At 45.4% G+C, this 23,598-nt stretch overlaps 3 protein-coding genes across 3 annotated transcripts; all 3 read left to right on the plus strand.

Moving 5' to 3' along the window:
* Positions 1-5,158: 5,158 nt before the first annotated feature.
* Positions 5,159-5,455, plus strand: LOC308511053 (protein p13 MTCP-1-like; the record flags this gene model as incomplete). Its single annotated transcript, XM_081081063.1, has 1 exon — positions 5,159-5,455. One exon carries the CDS (start codon positions 5,159-5,161, stop codon positions 5,453-5,455), a length of 297 nt encoding a protein of 98 aa, XP_080937189.1.
* A 4,512-nt stretch (positions 5,456-9,967) lies between these two features.
* Positions 9,968-10,315, plus strand: LOC308511054 (protein p13 MTCP-1-like; the record flags this gene model as incomplete). Its single annotated transcript, XM_081081064.1, has 1 exon — positions 9,968-10,315. One exon carries the CDS (start codon positions 9,968-9,970, stop codon positions 10,313-10,315), a length of 348 nt encoding a protein of 115 aa, XP_080937190.1.
* Positions 10,316-19,681: 9,366 nt separating this feature from the next.
* LOC308511055 (protein p13 MTCP-1-like) lies at positions 19,682-20,023 on the plus strand (the record flags this gene model as incomplete). Its single annotated transcript, XM_081081065.1, has 1 exon — positions 19,682-20,023. The coding sequence occupies one exon, from the start codon at positions 19,682-19,684 to the stop codon at positions 20,021-20,023; it is 342 nt and encodes a 113-aa protein (XP_080937191.1).
* Positions 20,024-23,598: the final 3,575 nt, after the last annotated feature.

Below are 23,598 nucleotides of genomic sequence, written 5' to 3' on the forward strand. Positions count from 1 at the left end.
TCAGACTGCTAGGTCAGCTTGCTGCTGGGGTCTGGCTGATTGGGACTGAGTGTGATGGTCTGCACATGCCCTGGAGCCCTCCTATGGTCCCTTCCCAGCTGGCCAACATCCCACATCCCACCCTGGCCTCTATTTGCACCAGTGGGTTCCCTAGGCTTGGCCTGAGCCCTCTCCCAATCTGGGACCCCTTGGGGGATGTCAGAGAGCTGGTTTCACCCCGATCCCGCCAGCCAGGCCGAGGGGCCCCACTAGTGCACTAATTCGTGCACCGGTCCAGTCATGAAAATATATTTAAAGAACACACTAAGTTCGATTTCCTAGGGCGATGAAATTGGGAACCAGTTCTTAAGACCCCTCATTCATCTTCCAAAAATATGAACAGGAATTTAAGCTCAGATTCCGGAAATACAGAGACTGCCCACAGTATATATATTTCATCGTGTTGGCCATTAGTTACCTCCGAGGGAGCTTTCATTTCCATTAGAAGAATGCCCACGATTTCAAATAAAGGGGAAGTCATGTTAATTGTGTCTATAATTTGTCTCCCATAACTTCTGCTCATAGAACCGATTTGTTCTCATTGTGTGTGGAGTTTCTTGTCCCACAAACCCTAGAAGTATTCTTTTCTCACCTTCACCCAAAAGTTTACATTTGTTTTTTTTTTGTTTGTTTGCTTTTACTGGTAATTTTTATGCATTTGAAGTGGATTTCAAATCCTTGTCGGGTTTTGGGTGTCTGACCCATGACTGGCCTTTTTTAAGGAGGGGTATGGATAATTTTAGATTATCACACACTCTCACCAACCCTCTGCCCCATGTCTTCAAAGAAATGAAAGCATGATTTTCAATACTGCCCTTCAGAAAAAGTTCTGGCTTTATGTGTGTGTACGTGTGTGTTTTTAATAAATATGTTTTTATGGATTTCTGAGAGGAAGGGAGAGGAAGAGAGAGAGAAACATTAATGATGAGAGAGAACCATGGATTGGCTGTGTCCTGCACGCCCCCTACTGGGGATCGAGCCCTCAATTCAGGCATGTGCCTGACCGGGAATAGAACCTGTGACCTCCTGGTTCATAGGTCGACGCTCAAACACTCAGCCACACCAGCTGGGCATCATATTTATTTTTTTACTTCGTTTTTATTGTTGTCATTACTACTGATGTCCCCATTTTCCCTCTCTTATCCCACCTCCACCATGTCCTCCTTTTCTCCTTTGGCCATCACCACACTGTCTACTGTGTTTGTGGGTTATGCATATATGTTCTCCGGCTTTTGACCAGTTTCCCAAAGAATTTAAAACCCATGTACTTAGTTGGCATTTGATATTTATGAATATCCCCTAAAACATCTATTATGTGGAAGTATATGTAGGAAGTCATATATAATGTCCAACTACCGCTTTGGTCTTTGTAAAAATGGCAAATACTTTTTAAAAAAGCAGACTGTGATGATGGAGTCTAGAAGAGAAGAAAATCCACCGTAGTAAATCATTTAAGTACTAGAGGCCCGGTGCATGAATCTCGTGCATGGGAAGGCGGGTGTCCCTCATCCCCTCTCCAATCTGGGCCTTCCCTCTCACAATAGAGGACTGCTGGCTCCTAACCACTCGCCTGTCTGCCTGATTGCCCCTAACCCCTCTGCGTGCCAGTCTGATCACCCCTAACTGTTCCTCTGCCTGACTGATCGCCCCTAACTGCTCCCCTGCGACCTGATGTCTCTAACTGCTCCCCTGTTGGCCCGATCGCCTCTATCTACTCTTCTGCTGGCCTGATCGCCCCTAATTGCCTCTGCCTCTATCCCTGTCCCCAGGACCCAGGCTTCCCTGCTCCGGCTGGAAAAAGGCACCTGGGACAAGGACCAGCTTTGCCCCACCGGGTTTCAGGCAACCTGGACTCCGGGTGCCTTCTCCTGGGCCCACCTTTGTTAGGCAGGACATCCAGAAGGTCGTCTGGAAGACATCCTGTCTAATTACCATATTACCCTTTATTAGTATAGATAGTAATTCCTCTACTTGTTCTTTCTTGTTATAAAGATGCATACAGGTTGCTATAACCTATGGTTAGGATTCATTCAAACACAAATACAAAGAACTTAAGTTCAGGGAAGGATTAACGGGATTATGCTGAAAATTAATTGGAAAAGAATCAACTACTCTCTCCTGAAATGAATACATTAATTTTTTTTGAACTTTATAGTCAAGGATGCCTGTGTTTGTCATTGAATACTATTTGTCTTTTTAAGAGTAGGGAGAAGGCTGTGTGTTGAGGTTTATTGGATGCATTTCTCCATGATATTAACACTTCTAAGCCCGCATGATTCTTTGGATGAGAGGCTATGGATAGATGTCAAGGGTGGGCTGATGAATGAGGAATATTTAAGGATCAGGGTGGGCTTACCCATCTGTTTGATATCTCACCATTGGGGGGGGGGCAGGCTTACATCAGAACTTCCATTAGAATTGGGTTGACCAGATGTCCGAAAATGAAAAGAATTTGCGACCACACCCTCCATGAAACATTCCTGTCCAGGCTTTGGGGATTTCAAACCAGCGTGTTGGAGATGGGCACTTTTATTCTTTTCAAGAAACTTAGACATTTGCCTGATTCTTGGTATTTCTATGCACTGCAGTTCAGGTTGTGAATATTGGTGAGGCAATTTGATTGTTTCTTTTTTTTCAAATACATTTTTATTGATTTCAGGGAGGGGAGGAGATGGAGAGAGTTAGAAACATCCATGATGAGAGAATCATGGATCAGCTGCCTCCTGCACGTCTCTCGGTGGGGATCAGGCCCACAACATGGGCATGTGCCCTTGACCGGGAATCAAAACCAGGACCATTCGGGTCAAAGGTCGTCACTCTATCCACTGGGCAAAACTGGCCATGGCCAATTTGACTTTTTCAAAGGGTGGAAACACCTTGAAACATCTCAGAATTCATGTCACATGGGAATTACAACTCACCTCCCCATTCTTTCTACATTGTGCCTGTAAATACATACTCTGACTAATAATGAAGCTTGTAGGTAAACAGCATGTTTGTATAAGAATCCTAGGAACTAAATTTAGAAGATAGGAACTTTGACCTTCCCAGTTCTGGGAGATTTGCTGACCTTCATCGTTAGAACCAGGAGGACAAAGTGTAGGATGACGCACACTGGACCGACACATGACCATTTGCAAGATCCTTATCAGATTGGACTGTGCCTGTCAACACATAGAGAACTTCTCAAGCCACGCACCCTGACCTCTTTGCTCTGTTTGGCCTCTCCCTCCTTATAAAAGCCTCTGCTGGCACTGAGATGTGCAGATGGGTTTTGGGACGAGCTTCCCCAATCTTCTTAGGTTGCTGTCACATGAATAAACCTCTTTCCTTCCTCACCACCACCTGTCTCACAGGACTGGTTTCTGGGCTGTGAGTCAGGGGAACATTGTTTTTTCTGGACACATTACTGGCACATGTACGCTGGGAAGATGTGTATCATGGTCATGTCCTTTCTTCTGCAGGTGACAGGAAGAAGCAGAGACCGGTCACAGAGGAAAGGAGCAAAGAACGGTGCTTTGCCTTTAGAGCAAGAAGAACAGGTAAGAAAAAGGTGGATTGGAGGAGGAGTAGGAAGGATTAGGGATGGAGTCTGATCTGAGGGAGGAATTTGGACTTTGTGGACAGAAGTGAGTTTAGCAGCAAAACCATACAGCTCTTTCCAAGGGCATGGCTGAGGTTTGGGGAAGGGAGAGCACATTCTATATGTGATGTAATGGGACCTCAGGAATCCTACTTGTTGTTTCACCTGTCTCTTTGCTTCCTGGGTGCCTGATCAGCTATCCCAGATGTCTGTATGTCCCTGAATATTTTGGTCTTTCCTCTCTCAACAGCACTTGAGAAGCAAGACCGCTGTTAAGAAGCCCACCTGGACGCTGACATTAGCTTTGTTCCTCTGCCAGCTGTTAAAGGTAAAGCATATTATTTGCATATTACTAGCATGGGGTGGGTTGTTCTGTGGTTTGTGAGTTCCCTCTCAGATGATCAGAAAGAAGGTGGTGGTGTCAGGACAAAAAGAAAAGTAGATCCAACAACAAAGTTTTAATTAAGAAAAGATATTGAAAAGAAAACTCAGAAACTGGTCAGTATGGATTTGTTGTTTAGCTTCAACCGAGGAAGCAGGAGATCAGAGTTCGATTCCCTGTCAGGGCACATGCCCAGGTTAGATTCTTGATCGCCATTAGGAGGTGTGCAGGAGGCAACCAATCCGTGATTCTCTGTCATCATTGATCTTTTTTTCTCTTTCTCTCCCTCTCCCATCCTCTCTGAAATCAGTAAAACTATATGAAAAGAATGGAAGAATAGTCATGGCACAGTAAAGTAGAACATTGAGACAATGCAATCCTATAGAATAAAAGGCCTATATGCAAATCCACCAAAATCAGAACAACTGGTTGCTATGACACACACTGAACACTGTGGGCAGATGCTCATGTCAATAGCTCTCCACTTGTGGTCGGTGCACTCCCACAGGGGGAGCACCGCTCAGCCAATAGCCAGGCTCACAGTTGCCGAACACAGCAGCAATAAAGATGGCCTAAGCTGTCAGTTGGACAGCCCTCAAGGGGTCCCAGACTGCGAGTTGCCGCAGACCTGACTGAGGGACCCTCCCAAAGTACATGACTTTTGTGCACTGATCCTCTATTAATAGTATAACTGTGTATGATGTCAGATGGGTAAGAGATTAATTGCATGATTTCTTAGTCCATTATATAATGTGTAATCATTGGGGTGTACATCTGAAATGAACCTAAGGTTGTATGTCAACTCATTTAAAAAATGTTTTAAGTATTCTACAGGACCATGTTACCTTCACAGAGTCAAATTTTACTTAAAGTACGTTTTGTACAGTTTATTCTGGGAGAGAGATCTAAAGCTCAAAAGAAAGAAAAGTTGAGATTTATAAATTTGCAAAATAATCCAAAGGCAACCACAAACACAACTGTAAAAACCATAAAGAAAAAAGCCGAGGTAAAATGCATTTGGACACCCCATCCCCTGTCTTTCGATGCCAGGATCATAGTAGCGAGAGTCTCTGAGAAGCTGTGGCTGTTGCTGCTTGGACCACGGAGGGGTCATGGCCGAGCTCCCGTGGAAGGTGCACCTCACCTCGCACCCCATGTACCTGGATATCCGTGGGCCCTCGTTGTATGAGGATGAGTACCATCGCACATGGCTGCATCTCGTCGTGGAGACAGGACGGGTTCTGCAAGTACAGTTGCGCCAGGTAAACATCGCCAGTGGGTATATAGCACTCACCACCCACCCGCTGACCTCGATCGCCATGCCTTCTTTGTGGACGCTCCACCTTGGAATCCAGTATCTGGACTCCATGGGCCGATTCTGGCGCATTGTGTACCACGTCAAGGAGAATGGCGTGGAAGAAATGATCCTTGAGCTGATGGAAGACTCCTAAGACATGTGATGGGGTCCCTGGCTCTTGTCAACCTGAACCCCAGTCCTGCTTTCCTGCATGTGGGACATGTATAGTTCTGTTCACCTTTTTAATAAGCTATGTTGTTCTATCTGCCATGCCCTGGGAGCCGAGGGCATATTGATGTCTCTCTCTCTCTCTCTCTCTCTCTCTCTCTCTCTCTCTCTCTCTCTCTCCTTTTCTTGTTCTTCTTCTTCATCATCTCCTTTCTCTCTGTCTCTATGTCTCTCTGTGTCTCCCTCCCTCCCTCTCAAATCAATAAAAGCATTTTGAGCCAAGCTGGTGTTTCTCAGTGGTTGAGGGATGACCTATGTACCTGGAGGTCACGGTTTGATTTCTGGTCAGGGCACAGACAAGAATTAACCAATGAGCCCTACCTTGTTTGGCTCAGTGAATAGAGGGTTGGACTGTGGACGCTGGAAGGTTCCAGGTTCAATTCTGCTCAAGGGCATATATGCTCTGGTTGTGGGATCGATCCCCAGTAGGGGGCATGCAGGAGGCACCCGATGTATGATTCTCACTCATCATTGATGTTTCTTGCTCCCTTCCTGTATGAAATCAATCCTATATAATGAAAGTCTAATATGCTAAGTGTCAAGAAGACCGGTCATCTGTTCAACCGATCAAAGCATAATATGCAAATGATATACTAAGTTGATCAACTGCTCACTATGACATGCTTGACCACCAGGAAGAAGACATTCATACTGGTAGGTCAGCTTCCCACTGTGGTCTGGCTGATCGGGACTGAGTTAGACTGGCTGAACATGCCTTGGAGCCCTGCCATGGTCCCACCCCTGCCGGCCAACTTCCCGTGTCCCTCCCCACATATAATGATGCAATGGTGGGGTCTCTTGTTCTTGCCTGTGCCCTCTCATAATCTGGGACCCATCGGGGGATGTCAGATAGCCAGTTATGGCCAATCCCCACAGGTCAGGCCGAGGCACCCCACTGGTGAAAGAATTAGTGCCCTGAGCTTCTAATAAAAATATATTAAACAGAGAAAGACAAAGACAAAGCCCTTAAGCCTGAAAATATTAGCCCAGCCCCAGTAGACAAGGCTCAACGACATCACTGGAAATAGTTTTCATTTCTTTTTTTCATTTAGTATTTTTTTATTGCTTAAAGTATTACAAAGGGTATTACATATGTGTCCTTTTTTTTTTTGCCACCTTTGACAATCGCCTGGCCTCCCCTGTCCCCTAGTGTCTTATGTCCATTGGTTATGCTTATATGCATGCATAAAAGTCCTTCGTATTCATTTCAATGACCAGCATTCTCATTGTTTGATCTCCTGAGGTTCATCAACCAATACTACTCTCTCCAAAGAAAAAGAACGAATGTTTGGGGAATTACGGGTGAGTTATGCGATCATCTATTTACTTTGAGGAATTATGAGGGATGCCAGGGCTGATCTCCTGAAGCCTCGATCCAGCTCTGTGTATGACTTTAGCATCTAGCTCTGGATGCCTATGGGTTTTAAGTTGTGTTTAGTACTAAACAGCCCCAAACAAAGCCCAGCGATCATGAATTCATCTAGCATCGCACTAGAGATGGCCGCTGGATGGGGAGCCCGGGGGAGCTCCAGAAAGCAATTTCAGGTCATCCATGGGTGCATTAAAGAGATCACTGACTGCTGATTAAATTCTCCTCTTGCAGGAAAGTGTTGGCACATGCACATTAAGACCTTTAAGGTTGAGGACTGGGGACCGTGAGGGATGTGTTTCTAAGGTGTGTTTCTCATATTCAAAATATTGCACTTTGGGCCCAGCCAGCATGGATAAGTGGCTGATTGTCGACCTATCAACAGGAGGTCATGGTTTGATTCCTGGTCAAGGGCATACACCCGGGTTGCGGGCTCAATCCCATGTAGGGGGCGTGCAGGAGGTGGCCGATCTGTGATTCTCTCTCATCATGGATGTTTTCCCCCTTCTTGCTATTCCTTCCTCTCTGAGTCAATAAAAACATTAAAAAAATATTAAGCAAGTGTTGTATTCAGATTAAATGCACATTGTTTTAAAATAGTTTATTATTTTTTTTGGTTTAACATACCAGGTGGGTAGTCATTTAAAGACGACCTAGTGCCCGAGCTGCTTTGGCTCAGTAGATAGACCATAGGCCTTTTTTTTCAAATATATTTTATTGATTTCAAAGAGAAAGGGAGAGGGAGAGAGTTAGAAACAACCATGATGAGAGAATAATGGATTGGCTGCCTCCTGCAAGTTCCTCACTGGGGATCAAGCCCACACCTGGGCATGTGCCCTTGACTGGGAATCAAACCCGGGGCCCTTAATTTCGCAGGCTGACACTCTATCCACTGAGCCAAACCGGCAAGGGCCTATTGGACTTTTTCAAAGGGTGGAAACGCCTTGAAGAAGAAGGAAGCATCTCAGCATTCATGTCACAGTAATTACATGAATTCACATAATTCATGGGAATTACAACTCAGCTCAACATTCTTTCCATATGGTTTCTGTAAATGCAGACTCTGACTAATAATGAAGCTGGTAGGTAAACAGCATGTTTGTGTAAGAATCCTAGGAACTAATTTTACAAGATATGAACTCTGACCTACAGAGTTCTGAGAGATTTGCTGACCTTCAACCTTAGAACCAAGAGGACAAAGTCTAGGATGATGCACACTCTACTGTCACCTGACCACTTGCAAGATCCTTATCAGATTGGACTGTGCCTGTGGGAACGTAGAGAACTTCTCACGCCCCGCCCACTGACCTCTTTGCTGTGCTTTTCCTCTCCCTCCTTATAAAAGCCTCTGCCTGCACTGAGATGTGCAGATGGGTTTTGGGACGAGCTTCCCCCATCTTCTCAGGTTGCCGCACCTGAATAAACCTCTTTCCTTCCTCACCACCACCTGGCTCCCGGGAATGGTTTCTGGGGTGTGAGTCCAGGGAACCTTGTTTTTCTGGACACATTCCTGGTACACAGAATCCTGGGAATATGTGTATCATGTCCATTTTGTTTCTTCTGCAGGTGACAGGAGAAAGCAGAGACCAGTCACAGAGGAAAGGAGCTACGAACGGTGCTTTGCCTTCAGAGCAAGAAGAAAAGGTAAGAAAAACGTGGATGGGACGAGAAGGAGAAGGATGAGGAGGAAGATTTCGGGATGGAGTCTGATCTGAGGGAGGAATTTGGACTTTGTGGACTGAATTGAGTTTAGCAGCAAAACCATACAGCTCTTGCCAAGAGCATGGCTGAGGTAAGGGAAGGGAGAGATCATTCTATAAGTGACGTTATGAGACCTCAGGAAGGCTACGTGCTCTTTCACCTGTCACTTTGCTTCCTGTTTGCCCGATCAGCTATCCCAGGTGTCTGTCTGTCCCTGAATAATTTGGTCTTGCTGCTTTCACCAGCACCTGAGAATCAAGACCGCTGTTAATAAGCCCACCAGGACGCTGACATTAGCTTTGTTCCTGTATCAGCTGTTAAAGGTAAAGCATATTACTTGCATATTATTTGCATGGGGTGGGTTGTTCTCTGGTTTGTGAGTTCCCTCTGAGATGATCAGAAAAGAGGTGGTGTTCTCATGACAAAATGAAAAGTGGAACAAACTACAAAGTTTTAACTAAGAAAAAAGGAAAAGAAAAGAATAGAAAAGATAAGAAAAGTAAATGATTCTCTGTCATCATTGATCTTTCTCTTTCTCTCCCTCTCCCTTCCTCTCTGAAATAAGTAAAAGTATATGAATAAAAACGAAAGAATAGTCATGGCACAGTAAAGTAGAGCATTGAGTCAATCAATGTAATAAAAGGCTAATATGCAAATCGACCAAATGGCAGAACAACTGGTCCCAATGAAACACACTGACCACTGGGGGCAGATGCTCATGGCAGGAGCTGTTTACTTGTGGTCAGTGTGCTCCCACAGGGGGAGCACCAAGCAGACAAAAGCCAGGCTCACAGCTGCCGAGCACATGGGGGTGGTGGGAGCCTCCACTGAAGTGGGACTAAGTTGGCAGTTGGACATCCCTCAAGGGGTCCTGGACTGGAAGAGGATTCAGGGATGGCTGAGGGACCCCCCAATTGCATACATTTTGTGCACTGAGCCTCTAGCAATAATATTATAACTGTGTATGGTGTCAGATGGGTACGAGATTAATTACATGATTTCTTAGTCCATTATGTCTAATCATTGGAGTGTACCCCTAAAATGAACCTAATGTTCTTTTTCAACTGTCATTTAAAAAATGTTTTAAAATTCCAAAGGACCATACTACCTTCATAGAATCATATTTTACATTCAGTATGTTTAGTACAGTTTGTTCTAGGAGAGAGATCTAAAGCTTAAAAAGAAAGAAAAGCTGAGATTTTAAATTTGAACCAAAGGCAACCACAAACACAACCGTAAAAACCATAAAGATAAAAGCCACAGTAAAATGCATTTGGAGACCCGATCCTCTGTCTTTCGATGCCAGGACCGAAGTAGCGAGAGGCTCTGAAAAGCTGTGGCTGTTGCTCCTTGGACCACGGAGGGGTCATGCCCAGGCTCCCGTCGAAGGTGCACCTCAACTTGCCCCCCACCTCCCTGAGGATCCTTGGGCCCTCCGTGTATGAGGACGAGAAGCAGCGCACGTGGCTGCACCTCGTCATAGACACAGGAGGTGTCCTGCAAGTACGGTTGCGCCAGGTAAACATCCCTAGTGGGCATATCCCACTCACCACCCACCCGCTGACCTCGAGCACCATGCCTTTGATGTGGACGCTCCTCTCTGGCAGCCAGTACGTGGACATCATGTGCCAGTTCTGGCGCATCGTGCACCACGTCAAGGAAAATGGAGTGGAGGAAATGATCCTTGAGCTGATGGAAGACTCGCAGGATGTGTGATGGGGTCTCTGGCTCTTGTCAACCTGAGCCCCACTCCTTCTGGCCTGCCGGTGGGATGTGTATGGTTCTGTTCACCTTCTTAATAAGCTCTGTTGTTCTATCTGTGACCCCCTGGTTGCGAGGGCACATTGATGTCTCTCTCTCTCTCTCTCTGTCTCTCTCTCTCTCTTTCTGTCTCTTTGTCTCTCTGTCTCTCTCTGTCTCACTCCCTCTCTCTCAAATCAATAAAAGTATTTTGAGTCAAGCTGGTGTATCTCTGTTGTTGAGGGACGACCTATGAACCTGGAGGTCATGATTCAATTCCTGGTCAATGCACAGACAAGAATTAACGAGTGAGCCCTTGGTTGCTGGCTCAGTGGATAGAGGGGTGGACTGTGGACTCTGGAACATCCCAGGTTCGATTCTGGTCAAGGGCACAAGCTGTGGTTGTGGGCTCGATCCCCACTAGGGGGAGTGCAGGAGGCACCCAATGTATGATTCTCTCTCATCATTGATGTTTCTCTCTCCCTTTCTGTATGAAATCAATCCTATATAATAAAAGCCTAATATGCTAAGTGTCCAGTCGACCGGTCATCTGTTCAACCAATCAAAGCATAATATGCAAATAATATACTAAGGTTGCTCAACTGCTCGCTATGACATTCATTGTCAACCAGGGACAAGACATTCAGGCTGGTAGGTCAGCTTTCTGCTGGGGTCTGGCAGATCGGGACTGAGTGAGACATGCTGGACACACACTGGAGCCCTCCCATGGTCCCTCCCCACCTGGCCAACTTCGTGTGTTCCTTCCCAGACCTAATGGGGCACCAGTGGGGTGCCTTGGACTGGCCTGCGCCCTCTCGTAATCTGGGACCCCTCGGGAGATGTCAGAGAGCTAATTTCGGCCGATCCCTGCAGGCCAGGGCGAGGCACCACACTGGTGTATGAATTCCCCCAAACATTCATTCTTTTTTTGGAGAGGGTAGTATAGGTTGATGAACCTCAGGAGATCAAACAATGAGAACGCTGGTCATTGGAATGAAAACTATTTCCAGTGATGTCTTTGTGCCTTGTCTTCCGGGGCTGGGCTAGAGGTTGTTTTTAAGGCTTAAGGTCTTTTTCTTTTTCTTTCTCTGTTTAATATATTTTTACTAGAGGCACAGGTTTCAGGCTCGATCGCCAGTAATTGCCGTGTGTGAGGCGGCCGATCCATGATTCTCTTTAATGCAACCATGGATGTCCTGATATGGATTTCTGGGGCTCCATCCAGCTCACCCTCCAGCCTCCTGTAGCTGGTACCATGGTAGATCAATTTTATAATCGCTGGGCTTTGTTTGGGGTGTTTAGTGCTAAACACAATTAAAAACTGAAATGCACACAGAGCTAGACACTAAAGCCACGATTTTCTCCCTCATCATGGATGTTTCTCTATCTCTCGATTTCCCTTCCTCTCTGAGTCAATAAAGTCATTTAAAAAAATATTAGCAATTGTTGCATTCAGATCGCATGGACATTATTTTGATATAATTTATTATTTTTTTGGTTTCACAAACCAGGTGGGTAGTCATTTAGAGACAACCTATAGGCAAAACTGGTTTGGCTCAGTGGATAGAGCGTTGTCCTGCGGATGACGGTTCCCGAGTTTGATTCCAGTCAAGGGCACATGCCTGGGTTTTGGGCTCAATCCCCAGTGGGAGATGTGCAGGAAGCAGCTGGTCCATGATTCTCTTTCATCATCACTGATGTTTCTATCCCTCTCTGCCTACCTCTCTAAAATCAGTAACAAATATATATATTTTTTTAAATAAAAGAACCCACGCCTCAAGATCTGTCATGTGTCGCACTGCAAACACAATGTCATGTGACCCTTTTGGCCTCGATTACTTCGAGGGCAGTATGAGGGTGCCATGTGATATATGTTTTTTTTACCCCTTTTTTCTTTTTTCTTTTTCTTTTGCTCCTCCTAAATGCCAACAGGCAGATGTCTGACATTCCCTTATAGCCCCATTCATCTTTCCTTCCTAATTGGGGAAGAGTTTGCCTCAGTCCAGGTCATTGAGCTGGGAGTTGTTTTTTATTTATTTATTTATTTTTTTCAGAGAGGAATGGAGAGGGAGAGAGTTAGAAACAACCATGATGAGAGAATCATGGATCGGCTGCCTCCTGCATGTCCCTCACTGGGGATCTAGCCCACAAACTGGGCATGTGCCCTTGATGCAGAATCAAACCTGGGAACCTTCATTTCGCAGGCCAACACTCTATCCACTGAGCCAACCGGCAAGGGCCAATTTGACCTTTTTAAAGGGTGCAAACGCCTTGAAATATCTCAGCATTCATGTCACAGTTGGAATTACAACTCACCTCACCATTCTTTCCACATTGTTCCTGTAAATGCAGACTCTGACTAATAATGAAGCTTGTAGGTAGACAGCCTGTTTGTATAAGAATCCCAGGAACTAATTTTAGAAGATATAAACTCTGACCTTCCCAGTTCTGGGAGATTTTATGAATGTCAACCTTAGAACCAGGAGGACAAAGTCTAGGATGAATCACACTGACCACTTGCAAGATACTTATCAGATTGGATTGTGCCTGTAGGCACGTAGAGAATATCTCTAGCCCAGCCCCCTGACCTCTTTGCTCTGTTTGGTCTCTTCCCCCATCTTCTCAGGTCGCCGGCACCTGAATAAACCTCTTTTCTTCCTAATGACCACCTGTCCCACGGGACTGGTTTCTGGGGTGTGAGTTAAGGGAACCTTGTTTTTCTGGACACATTCCTGATACATGGACTCCCTGGAACAGGTGTATCATGGCCATTTTCTTTCTTCTGCAGGTGAGAGGGGGAAGCAGAGACCGGTCACAGAGGAAAGGCGTGAAGAACAGTGCTTTGACTTCAGAGCAAGAAGAACAGGTAAGAAAAAGATGGATGGGAGGAGGAGAAGGAAGGATTGGGGATGGAGTCTGATCTGAGGGAGGAATTTGGACTTTATGGACTGAAGTGAGTTTAGCAGCAAAACCATACAGCGCTTGCCAAGAGCTTGGCTGAGGTTTGGGGAAGGGAGAGATCATTCTATAAGTGATGTCATGAGACCTCAGGAATACTACGTGCTGTTTCATCTCTCACTTGCTTCCTGTTTTCCTGATCAGCTATTCCAGGTATCTGTCTATCTCTGAGTATTTTGGTCTTGCCTCTCTCACCAGCATTTGAGATGCAAGACCGCTGTTAAGAAGCCCAGCTGGACACAGATGTTAGCTTTATTCCTCTGCCACCTGTTAAAGGTAAAGCATACTATTTTCATATTATTTTCATGGGGTGGCATGTTCTATGGTTTGTGAGTTCCCTCTGAGATGATCAGAAAGAAGGTGGTGTTGACAGGACAAAAAAATGTTGAAACAACTACAAAGTTTTAATTAAGAAAAAAAGAAAACAGGTGAAAAGAAATGGAAAGAAAGAAAAGAAAAGAAAAGAAAAGAAAAGAAAAGAAAAAAGAAAAAAGGCCGGCTGGCATGGCTCATTTGTTTAATGTAAAACTAGGAACCAGGAGATGTCGATCAATTCCCAGTCATGGCACATCCCCAGGTTACAGTCTTGATCCCCAGAGGGTGCATTCAGGAGACAACCAATCTGTGATTTTCTGTCATCATTGATCTTTCTTTCTTTCCCTCTTTCTTTCCTCTGAAATCAGTAAAACTTTATAAAAAAAGAAAGAATATTCATGGCACAGTAAAGTAGAGCGTTGAGTCAATCCTTTATAATAAATTGCTAATATGCAAATCAACAAAACAGCAGAACGACTGGTCGCTATGACACACTCTGACCACCGGGAGCCGATACTCATGTCAGGATCTGTCCACCGGTGGTCAGTGCACTCCCACAGGGGGAGCGACACTCAGCCTAAAGCCAGGCTCACAGCGACAGGGCACAGGAGTTGGTGGGAGCCTCCCCAGCAGCACTAAAGTGTACCTAAGCCATCAGTTGGACATCCGAAAGGGGTATCATACTCCCAGAGGCCACAGGGCTGAATGCAGGACCCCCGCCCCCAAGTGCATGAATTTTGTGCACTGAGCCCTAGTAATATCATAATAACTGTGTATGGTGTCACATGGGTATGAGATTAATTGCATGATTTCTTAGTCCATTTTATAATGTCTAATCATTGGGGTGTACCCATGAAATGAACCTAAGGTTCTATGTTAACTGTCATTGAAAAAATATTTTTAAAATTGCATAGGGCTATGTTACATTCATGGAGTCATATTTTACATTAAATACGTTTTGTACAAGGTGTACAAGAAGAGAGATTTAAAACTAAAAAAAAAGAAGAGTTGATATTTATAAATTTGCAAAATGAAACAAAGGCAACCACAAACACAACCGTAAAAACCATAAAGATAAAAGCCGAGTTAAAATGCATGTGGAGACCCTATCCCCTGTCTTTTGATACCAGGACCGAAGTAGCGAGAGGCTCTGAGAAGCTGTGGCTGTTGCTCCTTGGACCACGGAGGCGTCATGGCAGAGCTCCCTTCGAAGGAGTACCTGAACTCACACCCTATCTGCCTGAGGCGTGGGCTCTCAGTGTATTAGGACCAGAACCAACGCATGTGGCTGCTTTTCTTCTTGGACATACGAGGTGTCCGGCAAGTACGGTTGCGCCAGGAAGACATCCCCAGGGGGCATAGCATACTCAGCACCAGTCCTCTGACCTCGAGCACCTTGCCTTGGATGTGGACGCTCCACCCTGTAGGCCAGTACCTGGACCCTATGTTCCGATTCTGGCGCATCGTGCACCACGTCAAGGAGAATGGCGTGGAGGAAATGATGCTTGAGCTGATGAAAGACTCATAGGACATGTGATAGGGTCCCTGGCTCTTGTCAACCTGAGCCCCAGCTCTGCTCACCTGCTGGTGGGATGTGTATAGTTCTGTTCACCTTTTTAATAAGCTCTGTCATTCCATCTGCCACCCACTGAGTCTGAGAGCACATTGATCTCTCTCTCTCTCTCTCTCTCTCTCTCTCTCTCTCTCTCTCTTTCTTCTTGTTCTTATTCTTCTTGTTGTTCTTGTTCTTGTTCTTCTTCTTTTCTCTTGCTCTTCTTCTTCTTCTCCTTTCTCTCTCTCTGTCTCTGTCTCTCTCTGTCTCTGTCTCTCTCTCTCTTTCTCTGTCTCTCTTCCTCTCTCCCAAATCAATAAAAGCATTATGAGCCAATCTGGTGTTTCTCAGTGGTTGAGGGACGACCTATGAACCCAGAGGTCAAGATTCGATGCCTGGTCAGAGCTCAGACAAGAATTAACCAATGAGCCCTACCTTGTTTGGCTCAGTGGATAGAGGGTTGGACTGTGGACTCTGGAAGGCCCCAGGTTCGATTCTGGTCACGGGCACATGCTCTGGTTGTGGGCTCGATCCCCAATAGGGGTCTTTCAAGAGGCATCCGAGGTATGATTCTCTCTCATCATTGATGTTTCTCTCTCCCTTCCTGTATGAAATCAATCCTATATAATAATAGCCAAATATGCTAAGTGTCCAGTTTACCGGTCATCTGTTCAACCAATCAAAGCATAATATGCAAATGATATACTAAGGTTGCACAACTGCTCACTATGACATGCATTGACCACCAGGGACAAGACATTCAGACTGGTAGGTCAGTTTGCTGCTAGGATCTGGCTGATCAGGACTGAGTGAGACATGCTGGACACTCTTTGGAGCCCTCCCATGGTCCCTCCCCAGATGGACAACCTCTCATGTCCCTCCCAAGACCTAATGGGACACCAGGTGGGTGCCTTTGCCTGCCCTGTGCCTTCTCATAATCTGGGACCCCTCGGGAGATGTCAGGCATCCCACTGGTGCACGAATTCGTGCACTGTGCCTCTTGTAAAAATATATTAAATGGAGAAAGAAAAAGAAAAAGTCCTTAAACTTGAAACTAGTAACCCAGCCCTGGTAGACAAGGCTCAAAGACATCACTGGAAATAGTTTTCATTTCAATGACCAGCGTTCTCATAGTTTGATCTCCTGAGGTTCGTCAAACCGTACTACAATCTCCAAAGAAGGAATAAATGTTTGGGGAATTACTGGTGTTTTTGCTGATCAACTCTTTCCTTTGAGGAATTTCGAGGGTTGCCAGGCTCGTCTCCTGAAGTCTCGAAACTGCTCTGTGTGTGGCTTTAGCGTCTAGCTCTGGTTGCATTTGGGTTTTTAGTTGTCTTTAGCACTAAACAGCCCCAAACAAGCCCAGCGATCATAAAATTCATCTAGGATCACACCGGAGAGGGGCGGCTTGAGTGGGAGCTGGAGGGAGCCCCAGAAGTCAATTTCAGGACATCCATGGTTTCATTGAACAGATCACTGACTGTTGATTAAATTCTCCTCTTGCAGGAAAGTGTTTGCAAATACACATTGAGACCTGTAAGGCTGAGGACTGGAGAGGGTGAGGGATGTGTTTCTAAGGTGTGTTTCTCATATTCAAAATATTGCACTTCTGGCCTGGCTGGCGTGGTTCCGTGGTTGAGCGTCAACCTATTAACAAGAAGGTCATGGGTCGATTCCAGCTCAAGGGCACATGTCCGGGTTGCGGGCTCAATCGCCTGAAGGGGGCTTGCGGGATGCGGCCGATCTGTGAATCTCTCTCATCATGGATGTTTCTCTCCCTCTTGCTTTTCCTTCCTCTCTGAGTCAATAAAAAGATTAAAAGAATATTAAGCAAGTGTTGCATTCAGATAAAATGCACATTGTTTTAAAATAGTTTATTATTTTTTTGGTTTAACATGCCAGGTGAAGGGTCATTTAAAGATGACCTAGCGTCCGAGATGGTTTAGCTCAGTGGATAGAGCATCGGCCTATTTTTTCAAATATATATTTATTGATTTCAAAGAGAAAGGGAGAGGTAGAGAGTTAGAAATAACCATGATGAGAGAATCATGGATCGGATGCCTCCTGCAAGTCCCTCACTGTGGATCAAGCCCACACCTGGGCATGTGCCCGTGACCGGGAATCAAACCCGGGACCCTTAAGTTCAAAGGCTGACACTCTATCCACTGAGCCAAACCAGCAAGGGCCTATTTGACTATTTCAAAGGGTGGAAACGCCTTGAAGAAAAACGAAGCATCTCAGCATTCATGTCACATGAATTGCATGAAATCATGTAATTCATGGGAATTACAACTCACCTCTCAATTCTTTCCACATTGTTTCTGTAAATACAGACTCTGACTAATAAAGAAGCTTGTAGGTAAACAGCATGTTTGTGTAAGAATCTTAGGAACTAATTTTAGAAGATATGAAGTCTGACCTTCCCAGTTATGGGAGATTTGCTAACCTTCAACCTTAGAAACAGGATGACAAAGTCTGGAATGATGCACAATGGACTATCACCTGACCACTTGCAAGATCCTTATCAGATTGAATTGTGCCTGTGGGCACGTAGAGAACATTTCAAGCCCAGCCCCCTGACCTCTTTGCTCTGTTTGGCCTCTCCCTCCTTATAAAAGCCTCTGCCTGCACTGAGATGTGCAGATGGGTTTTGGGACAACCTTCTCCCATCTTCTCAGTTGCCGGCACCTGAATAAACCTCTTTTCTTCCTCACCACCACCTGTCTCCCGGGACTGATTTCTGGGGTGTGAGTCAGTCGTACCTTTTTTTTCTGGACACATTCCTGGTACATGGATTCCTGGGAATATGGGTATCATGGTCTTGTTCTTGCTTCTGCAGTTGACAGGTAGAAGCAGAGACCAGTCACAGAGGAAAGGAGCTACCACGGTGCTTTGCCTTTAGTGCAAGAATAATAGGCAACAAAAAGATGGATGGGAGGAGGAGGAGGAAGTATTGGGAATGGATTCTGCTCTGAGTGAGGAATTTGTACTTTGTGGACTGAAGTGAGTTTAGCAGCAAAACCATACAGCTCTTGCCAAGAGCATGACTGAAGTTTGGGGAAGGGAGAGATCATTTTATAAGTGATGTTATGAGACCTCAGGAATCCTACTTGCTGTTTCACCTTTCTCATTGCTTTGTGTTTGCATTATCAGCTATCCCAGGTATCTGTCTGTCCATGAATATTTTGGTCTTGCCTCTCTCACCAGCACTTGAGAAGAAAGACCGCTGTTAAGAACCCCACCTGGACGCAGACGTTAGCTTGGTTCTTCTGCCAGCTGTTAAAGGTAAAGCATATTATTTCCACATTATTTGCATGGGGTGGCTTGTTCTATGGTTTTGAGTTCCCTCTTAGATGATCAGAAAGAAGGTGGTGGTGTCAGGACAAAAAGAAGTGTTGAACCAACTACAAAGCTTAATTAAGAAAAAAAAAGAAAGGAAAGGAAAGGAAAGGAAAGGAAAGGAAAGGAAAGGAAAGGAAAGGAAATGAAAAAAGCCTGGCTGGCATGGCTCACTTGTTTAGCTTAAACCAAGGACCTGGAGATTTGGATTCGATTCCCAGTCATGGCACATGCACGGATTACAGTCGTGATCCCCAGTAGGGGACATGCAGGAGGCACCCAATCCGTGATTTTCTGTCATCATTCATCTTTCTTTCTCTCCCACTCCCTTTCTCTCTGAAATCAGTAAAACTATATGTAAAATACAAAAGAATAATCATGGCACAGTAAAGTAGAGCATTGAGTCAATGCAATTGTATATAATAAAAGGCTAATATGCAAATCCACTAAACAGCAGACAGACTGGTCGGTATGAGACGCACTGACCACTGGGGGCAGATGCTCATGACAAGAGCTGTCCAAACGGTGGTCAGTCCACTCGCACACAGGGAGCGCCGTTCATCCAAAAGCCAGGCTCACAGGTGCCGAGCACAGAGGGGTTGGTGGGAGCCTCCACGGCAGAACTACAGCGGGCCTAAACTGTCAGTTGGACATTCCTCAAGGGGTCTTGGACTGGGAAAGGCTGAAGGGTTGGCTGAGCGAACCCCCTGAGTGCATAAATTTTGTGCACTGAGACTCTAGTATTATTATAATAACTGTGTATGTTGTCAGATGGGTATGGGATTAATTCCATGATTTCTTAGTCCATTATATAATGTCTAATCATTGGGGTGTACCGCTGAAATGAACCTAAGGTTCTATGTTAACTGTCACTTAAAAATGTTTTTAAAATTCCATAGGACCATGTTACGTTCATAGAGTCATATTTTACCTTACGTACTTTTTGTACAGTTTATTTGAGAAGAGAGATCTAAAACTGAAAAGAAAGACAAGTTGAGATTTATAAATTTGCAAAATAAACCAAAGGCAACCACAAACACAACCCTAAAAACCATAAAGATAAAAGCCGAGGTAAAACGCGTTTGGAGACCCCCATCCCCTGTCATTCGATACCAGGACCGAAGTAGCAAGAGGCTCTGAGAAGCTGTGGCTGTTGCTCCTTGGACCACGGAGGGGTCATGGCCGAGCTCCCAAGAATCATCGTGCACCTCACCTCGCACCCCAGCTACCTGAGATTTCGTGGGCCCTCAGTTTATGAGGACGAGAACCAGCGCACATGGCTGCATCTCGTCATGGACACAGGAGGTGTCCTGCAAGTACGGCTGTGCCAGATGAACATCCCCAGTGGTTATAACGCGTTCACCACCAACCCGCTGACCTCGATCATCATGCCTGCGATATGGACACTCCACGTTGATAGCCAGTACCTGGACTCCTTGGGCCGGTTCTGGCGCATTGTGCACCACGTAGAGGAGGATGATATGGAGGAAATGATCCTTGAGCTGATGGAAGACTCGTAGGACACGTGATGGGGTCCCTGGCTCTTGTCAACCTGAGCCCCAGTCCTACTGGCCTGCTGGTGGGACGTGTATAGTTCTGTTCACCATTTTGCTAAGCTCTGTTGTTCTATCTACCAACCCCTGGGTGCGAGGGCACATTGATGTCTCTCTCTCTCTCTCTCTCTCTCTCTCTCTCTCTCTCTCTCTCTCTTTCTTCTTGTTCTTATTCTTCCTGTTGTTTTTGTTCTTGTTCATCTTCTTCTTCTTGTTGTTGTTGTTCTTCTTCTTCTCCTTCTTGTTCTTGTTCTTGTTCTTCATCCCCTCCTTTCTCTCTCTCTCTCTGTCTCATTTTTTCTCTTTCACTCTCTGTCTCTCTCCCTCTCTCTCAAATCAATAAAAGCATTTTGAGCCAAGCTGGTGTTTCTCAGTGGTTTAGGGATGACCTAGGAATCTGGAGGTCAAGGTTCAATTCCTCGTCCTGGTGCAGACAAGATTTAACCAATGAATGCTACCTTGTTTGACTCAGTGGAAAGAGGGTTGGACTGTGGACTCTGGAAGGTCCCTGGTACGATTCTGATCGAGGGCACATCCTCTGGTTTTGGGCTCGATCCACATTAGGGGACATGCATAAGGCACCCGATGTATGATTCTCTCTCATCATTGATGTTTCTCTCTCCCTTCCTGTATGAAATCAATCCTATATAATAAAAGCCTAATATGCTAAGTGTCCAGTCGACCGGTCATCTGTTCAACCGATCAAAGCATAATATGAAAATGATATACTAAAGTTGCTCAACTGCTCACTATGACATGCTTTGACCACCAGGGACAAGACATTCAGACTGGTAGGTTAGCTTGCTGCTGGGGTCTGGCTGATCAGGACTGAGTGAGACGAGCTGAAAACACCCTGGAGCCCTGCCATGGTCCCTCCCCAGCAGGCCAACCTCCCATGTCTCTCCCCAGATCTAATGGTGACCAGTGGTTTCCCTTGGCCTGGCCTCAGGCCTCTCATAATCTGGGACTCCTTGGGGGATGTCAGTCAGCCACTTTCGCCTATCCCCGCAGGCCAGGCCGAGGTAACACACTAGTTCACGAATTCGTGCACCGGGCCTCTAGTACATAAATATTAAACAGAAAAAGAAAAAGAGAAAGACCTTAGGCCTGAAAATATTAGCCCAGCCCCAGTAGGAAAGGCTCAGAGACATCACTGGAAATAGTTTTCATTTCAATGACCAGCGTTCTCATTGTTTGATCTCCTGATATTTGTCAACCGATACTACCCTCTCCAAAAAAAGAACAAATGATTGGGGGATTATAGGTGTTTTATGCTGATCATCTCTTTCCTTTGAGGAATTTCGAGGGATGCCAGGGCTCGACTCCTGAAGGCTGGAGCCGGCTCTGTGTATGGCTTTAGTGTCTAGCTCTGGATGCATTTGGGTTTTTAATTGTGTGTAGCACTAAACAGCCCCAAACAAAGCCCAGCGATCATGTAACTCATCTAGCATCGCACCAGAGAGAGTCGGCTGGAGAGGGAGCTGGATGGAGCCCCAGAAATCAATTTCAGGGCATCCATGGTTGTATTAAAGAGATCACTGACTGCTGATTAAATTCTCCTCTTGCAGGAAGGTATTTGCAAATACAAATTGACCCCTTTAAGGCTGAGGGACGTGTTTCCAAGTTGCGTTTTTCATATTCAAAATATTGCACTTCTGGGCCGGCCAGTATGGCTCACTGTTTGAGCATCGACCTGTCAACCAGGAGGTCATGGTTCGATTCCCGGTCAAGGGCACATGCCCAGGTTGTGGGCTTGATCAGAGTAGGGTCGTCCCGGAAGCGGCCCATCCCTGTTTCTCTCTCATGATGGATGTTTCTCTCTCTCCCTATCCCTTCATCTCTGAGTCAATAAATCATTTTTAAAAAAATATTACCAATAGTTGCATTCAGATGGCATGCACATTGTTTTAAAATAGTTGATTATTTCTTTGGTTTAATATACCAGGTGGATAGTCATTTAAAGACTACCTAGGGCCCGTGCTGGTATGCTTCAGTGGATAATGTGTCGGCCTGCGGACTGAAGGGTCCCGAGTTTGATTCCAGTCAAGGGTACATGCCCGGGTTGCAGGCTCCATACCCAGTGGGGGGCGGGCAGGAGGCAGGGGTCCATGATTCTCTCTCATCATCACTGATGTTTCTATCTCTAACTCCCTTCCTCTCTAAAATCAATAATATATATATATATATATATATATATATATATATATATATATATATTTATAAAAGAGCTCACGCCTCGAGATCTGTCATGTGTCGCACTGCGAACACTCTGTCTCATGACCACTTTGGACTAGACGCCTTCGAGGGCAGTATGAGGGTGACATTTGAATTATGTTTTATTTTCTCCTGTTTTTTTATTTTTTCTTTGTATTTTGCTTATCCTAAATGCCATCAGGCAGATGTCTGATATTTCCTTATGGCCCCATTCATCTTTCCTTCCTAACTGGGGAAGAGTTTGCCTCAGTCCAGGTCATTGAGCTGGGAGTTGTTTGTTATTTTAATTTTTTTTCAGAGAGGAATGGAGAGGGAGAGAGTTAGAAACATCCATGACAAGAGAATCATGGATTGGTTGCCTCCTGCAAGTCCCTCACTGGGGATTGTACCCACAACCTGGGCATGTGCCCTTGCCCGGGAATCAAACCCGGGACCGTTCAGTTCGCAATCCGACACTCTATCAACTGAGCCAAACCGGCTAGGGCATATTTGACTTTTTAAAGGGTGGAAACACCTTGAAGAAGAATTAAGCATCTCAGCATTCATTTCACAGTGAGAATTACAACTCACCTCACCATTCTTTCCACATTTTTCCTGTAAATGCAGACTCTGACTAATAATGAAGCTTGTAGGTAAACAGGGTGTTTGTATAAGAATCCTAGGATCTAATTTTACAAGATATGAACTCTGACCTTCCCAGTTCTGGGAGATTTGATGACCTTCAACCTTAGAACCAGGAAGACAAAGTCTAGGATGACACACATGGGACCAACACCTGACCACTTGCAAGATCCTTATCAGATTGGATTGTGCCTGTGGGCATGTAGAGAACTTCTTTGCTCTGTTTGGCCTCTCCCTCCTTATAAAAGCCTCTGCCTGCACTGAGATGTGCAGATGGGTTTTGGGACGAGCTTCCCCCATCTTCTCAGGTTGCCCCCACCTGAATAAACCTCTTTCTTTCCTGAAGTCCACCTGTTTCACGGGACTGGTTCTGGGGTTTGAGTTAGTGGTACCTTTTTTTTCTGGACACATTCCTGCTACAAGGACTCCTGGGAATATGTGTATCATGGCCATGTTCTTTCTTCTGCAGGTGACAGGGGGAAGCCGAGACTGGTCACAGAGGAAAGGAGCTACCACGGTGCTTTGCCTTCACTGCAAGAAGAACAAGTAAGAAAGAGGTGGATGGGTGGAGATGGAGGAAGGATTGGGAATGGAGTTTGATCTGAGGGAGGAATTAGGACTTTTTGGACTGAAGTGAGTTTAGCAGCAAAACCATACAGCTCTTGCCAAGAACATGGCTGAGGTTTGGGGAAGGGAGAGATCATTCT

Source organism: Myotis nattereri, assembly GCF_964212035.1.
Source record: "Myotis nattereri genome assembly, chromosome: X".
Classification (NCBI taxonomy): Eukaryota; Metazoa; Chordata; class Mammalia; order Chiroptera; family Vespertilionidae; genus Myotis; species Myotis nattereri.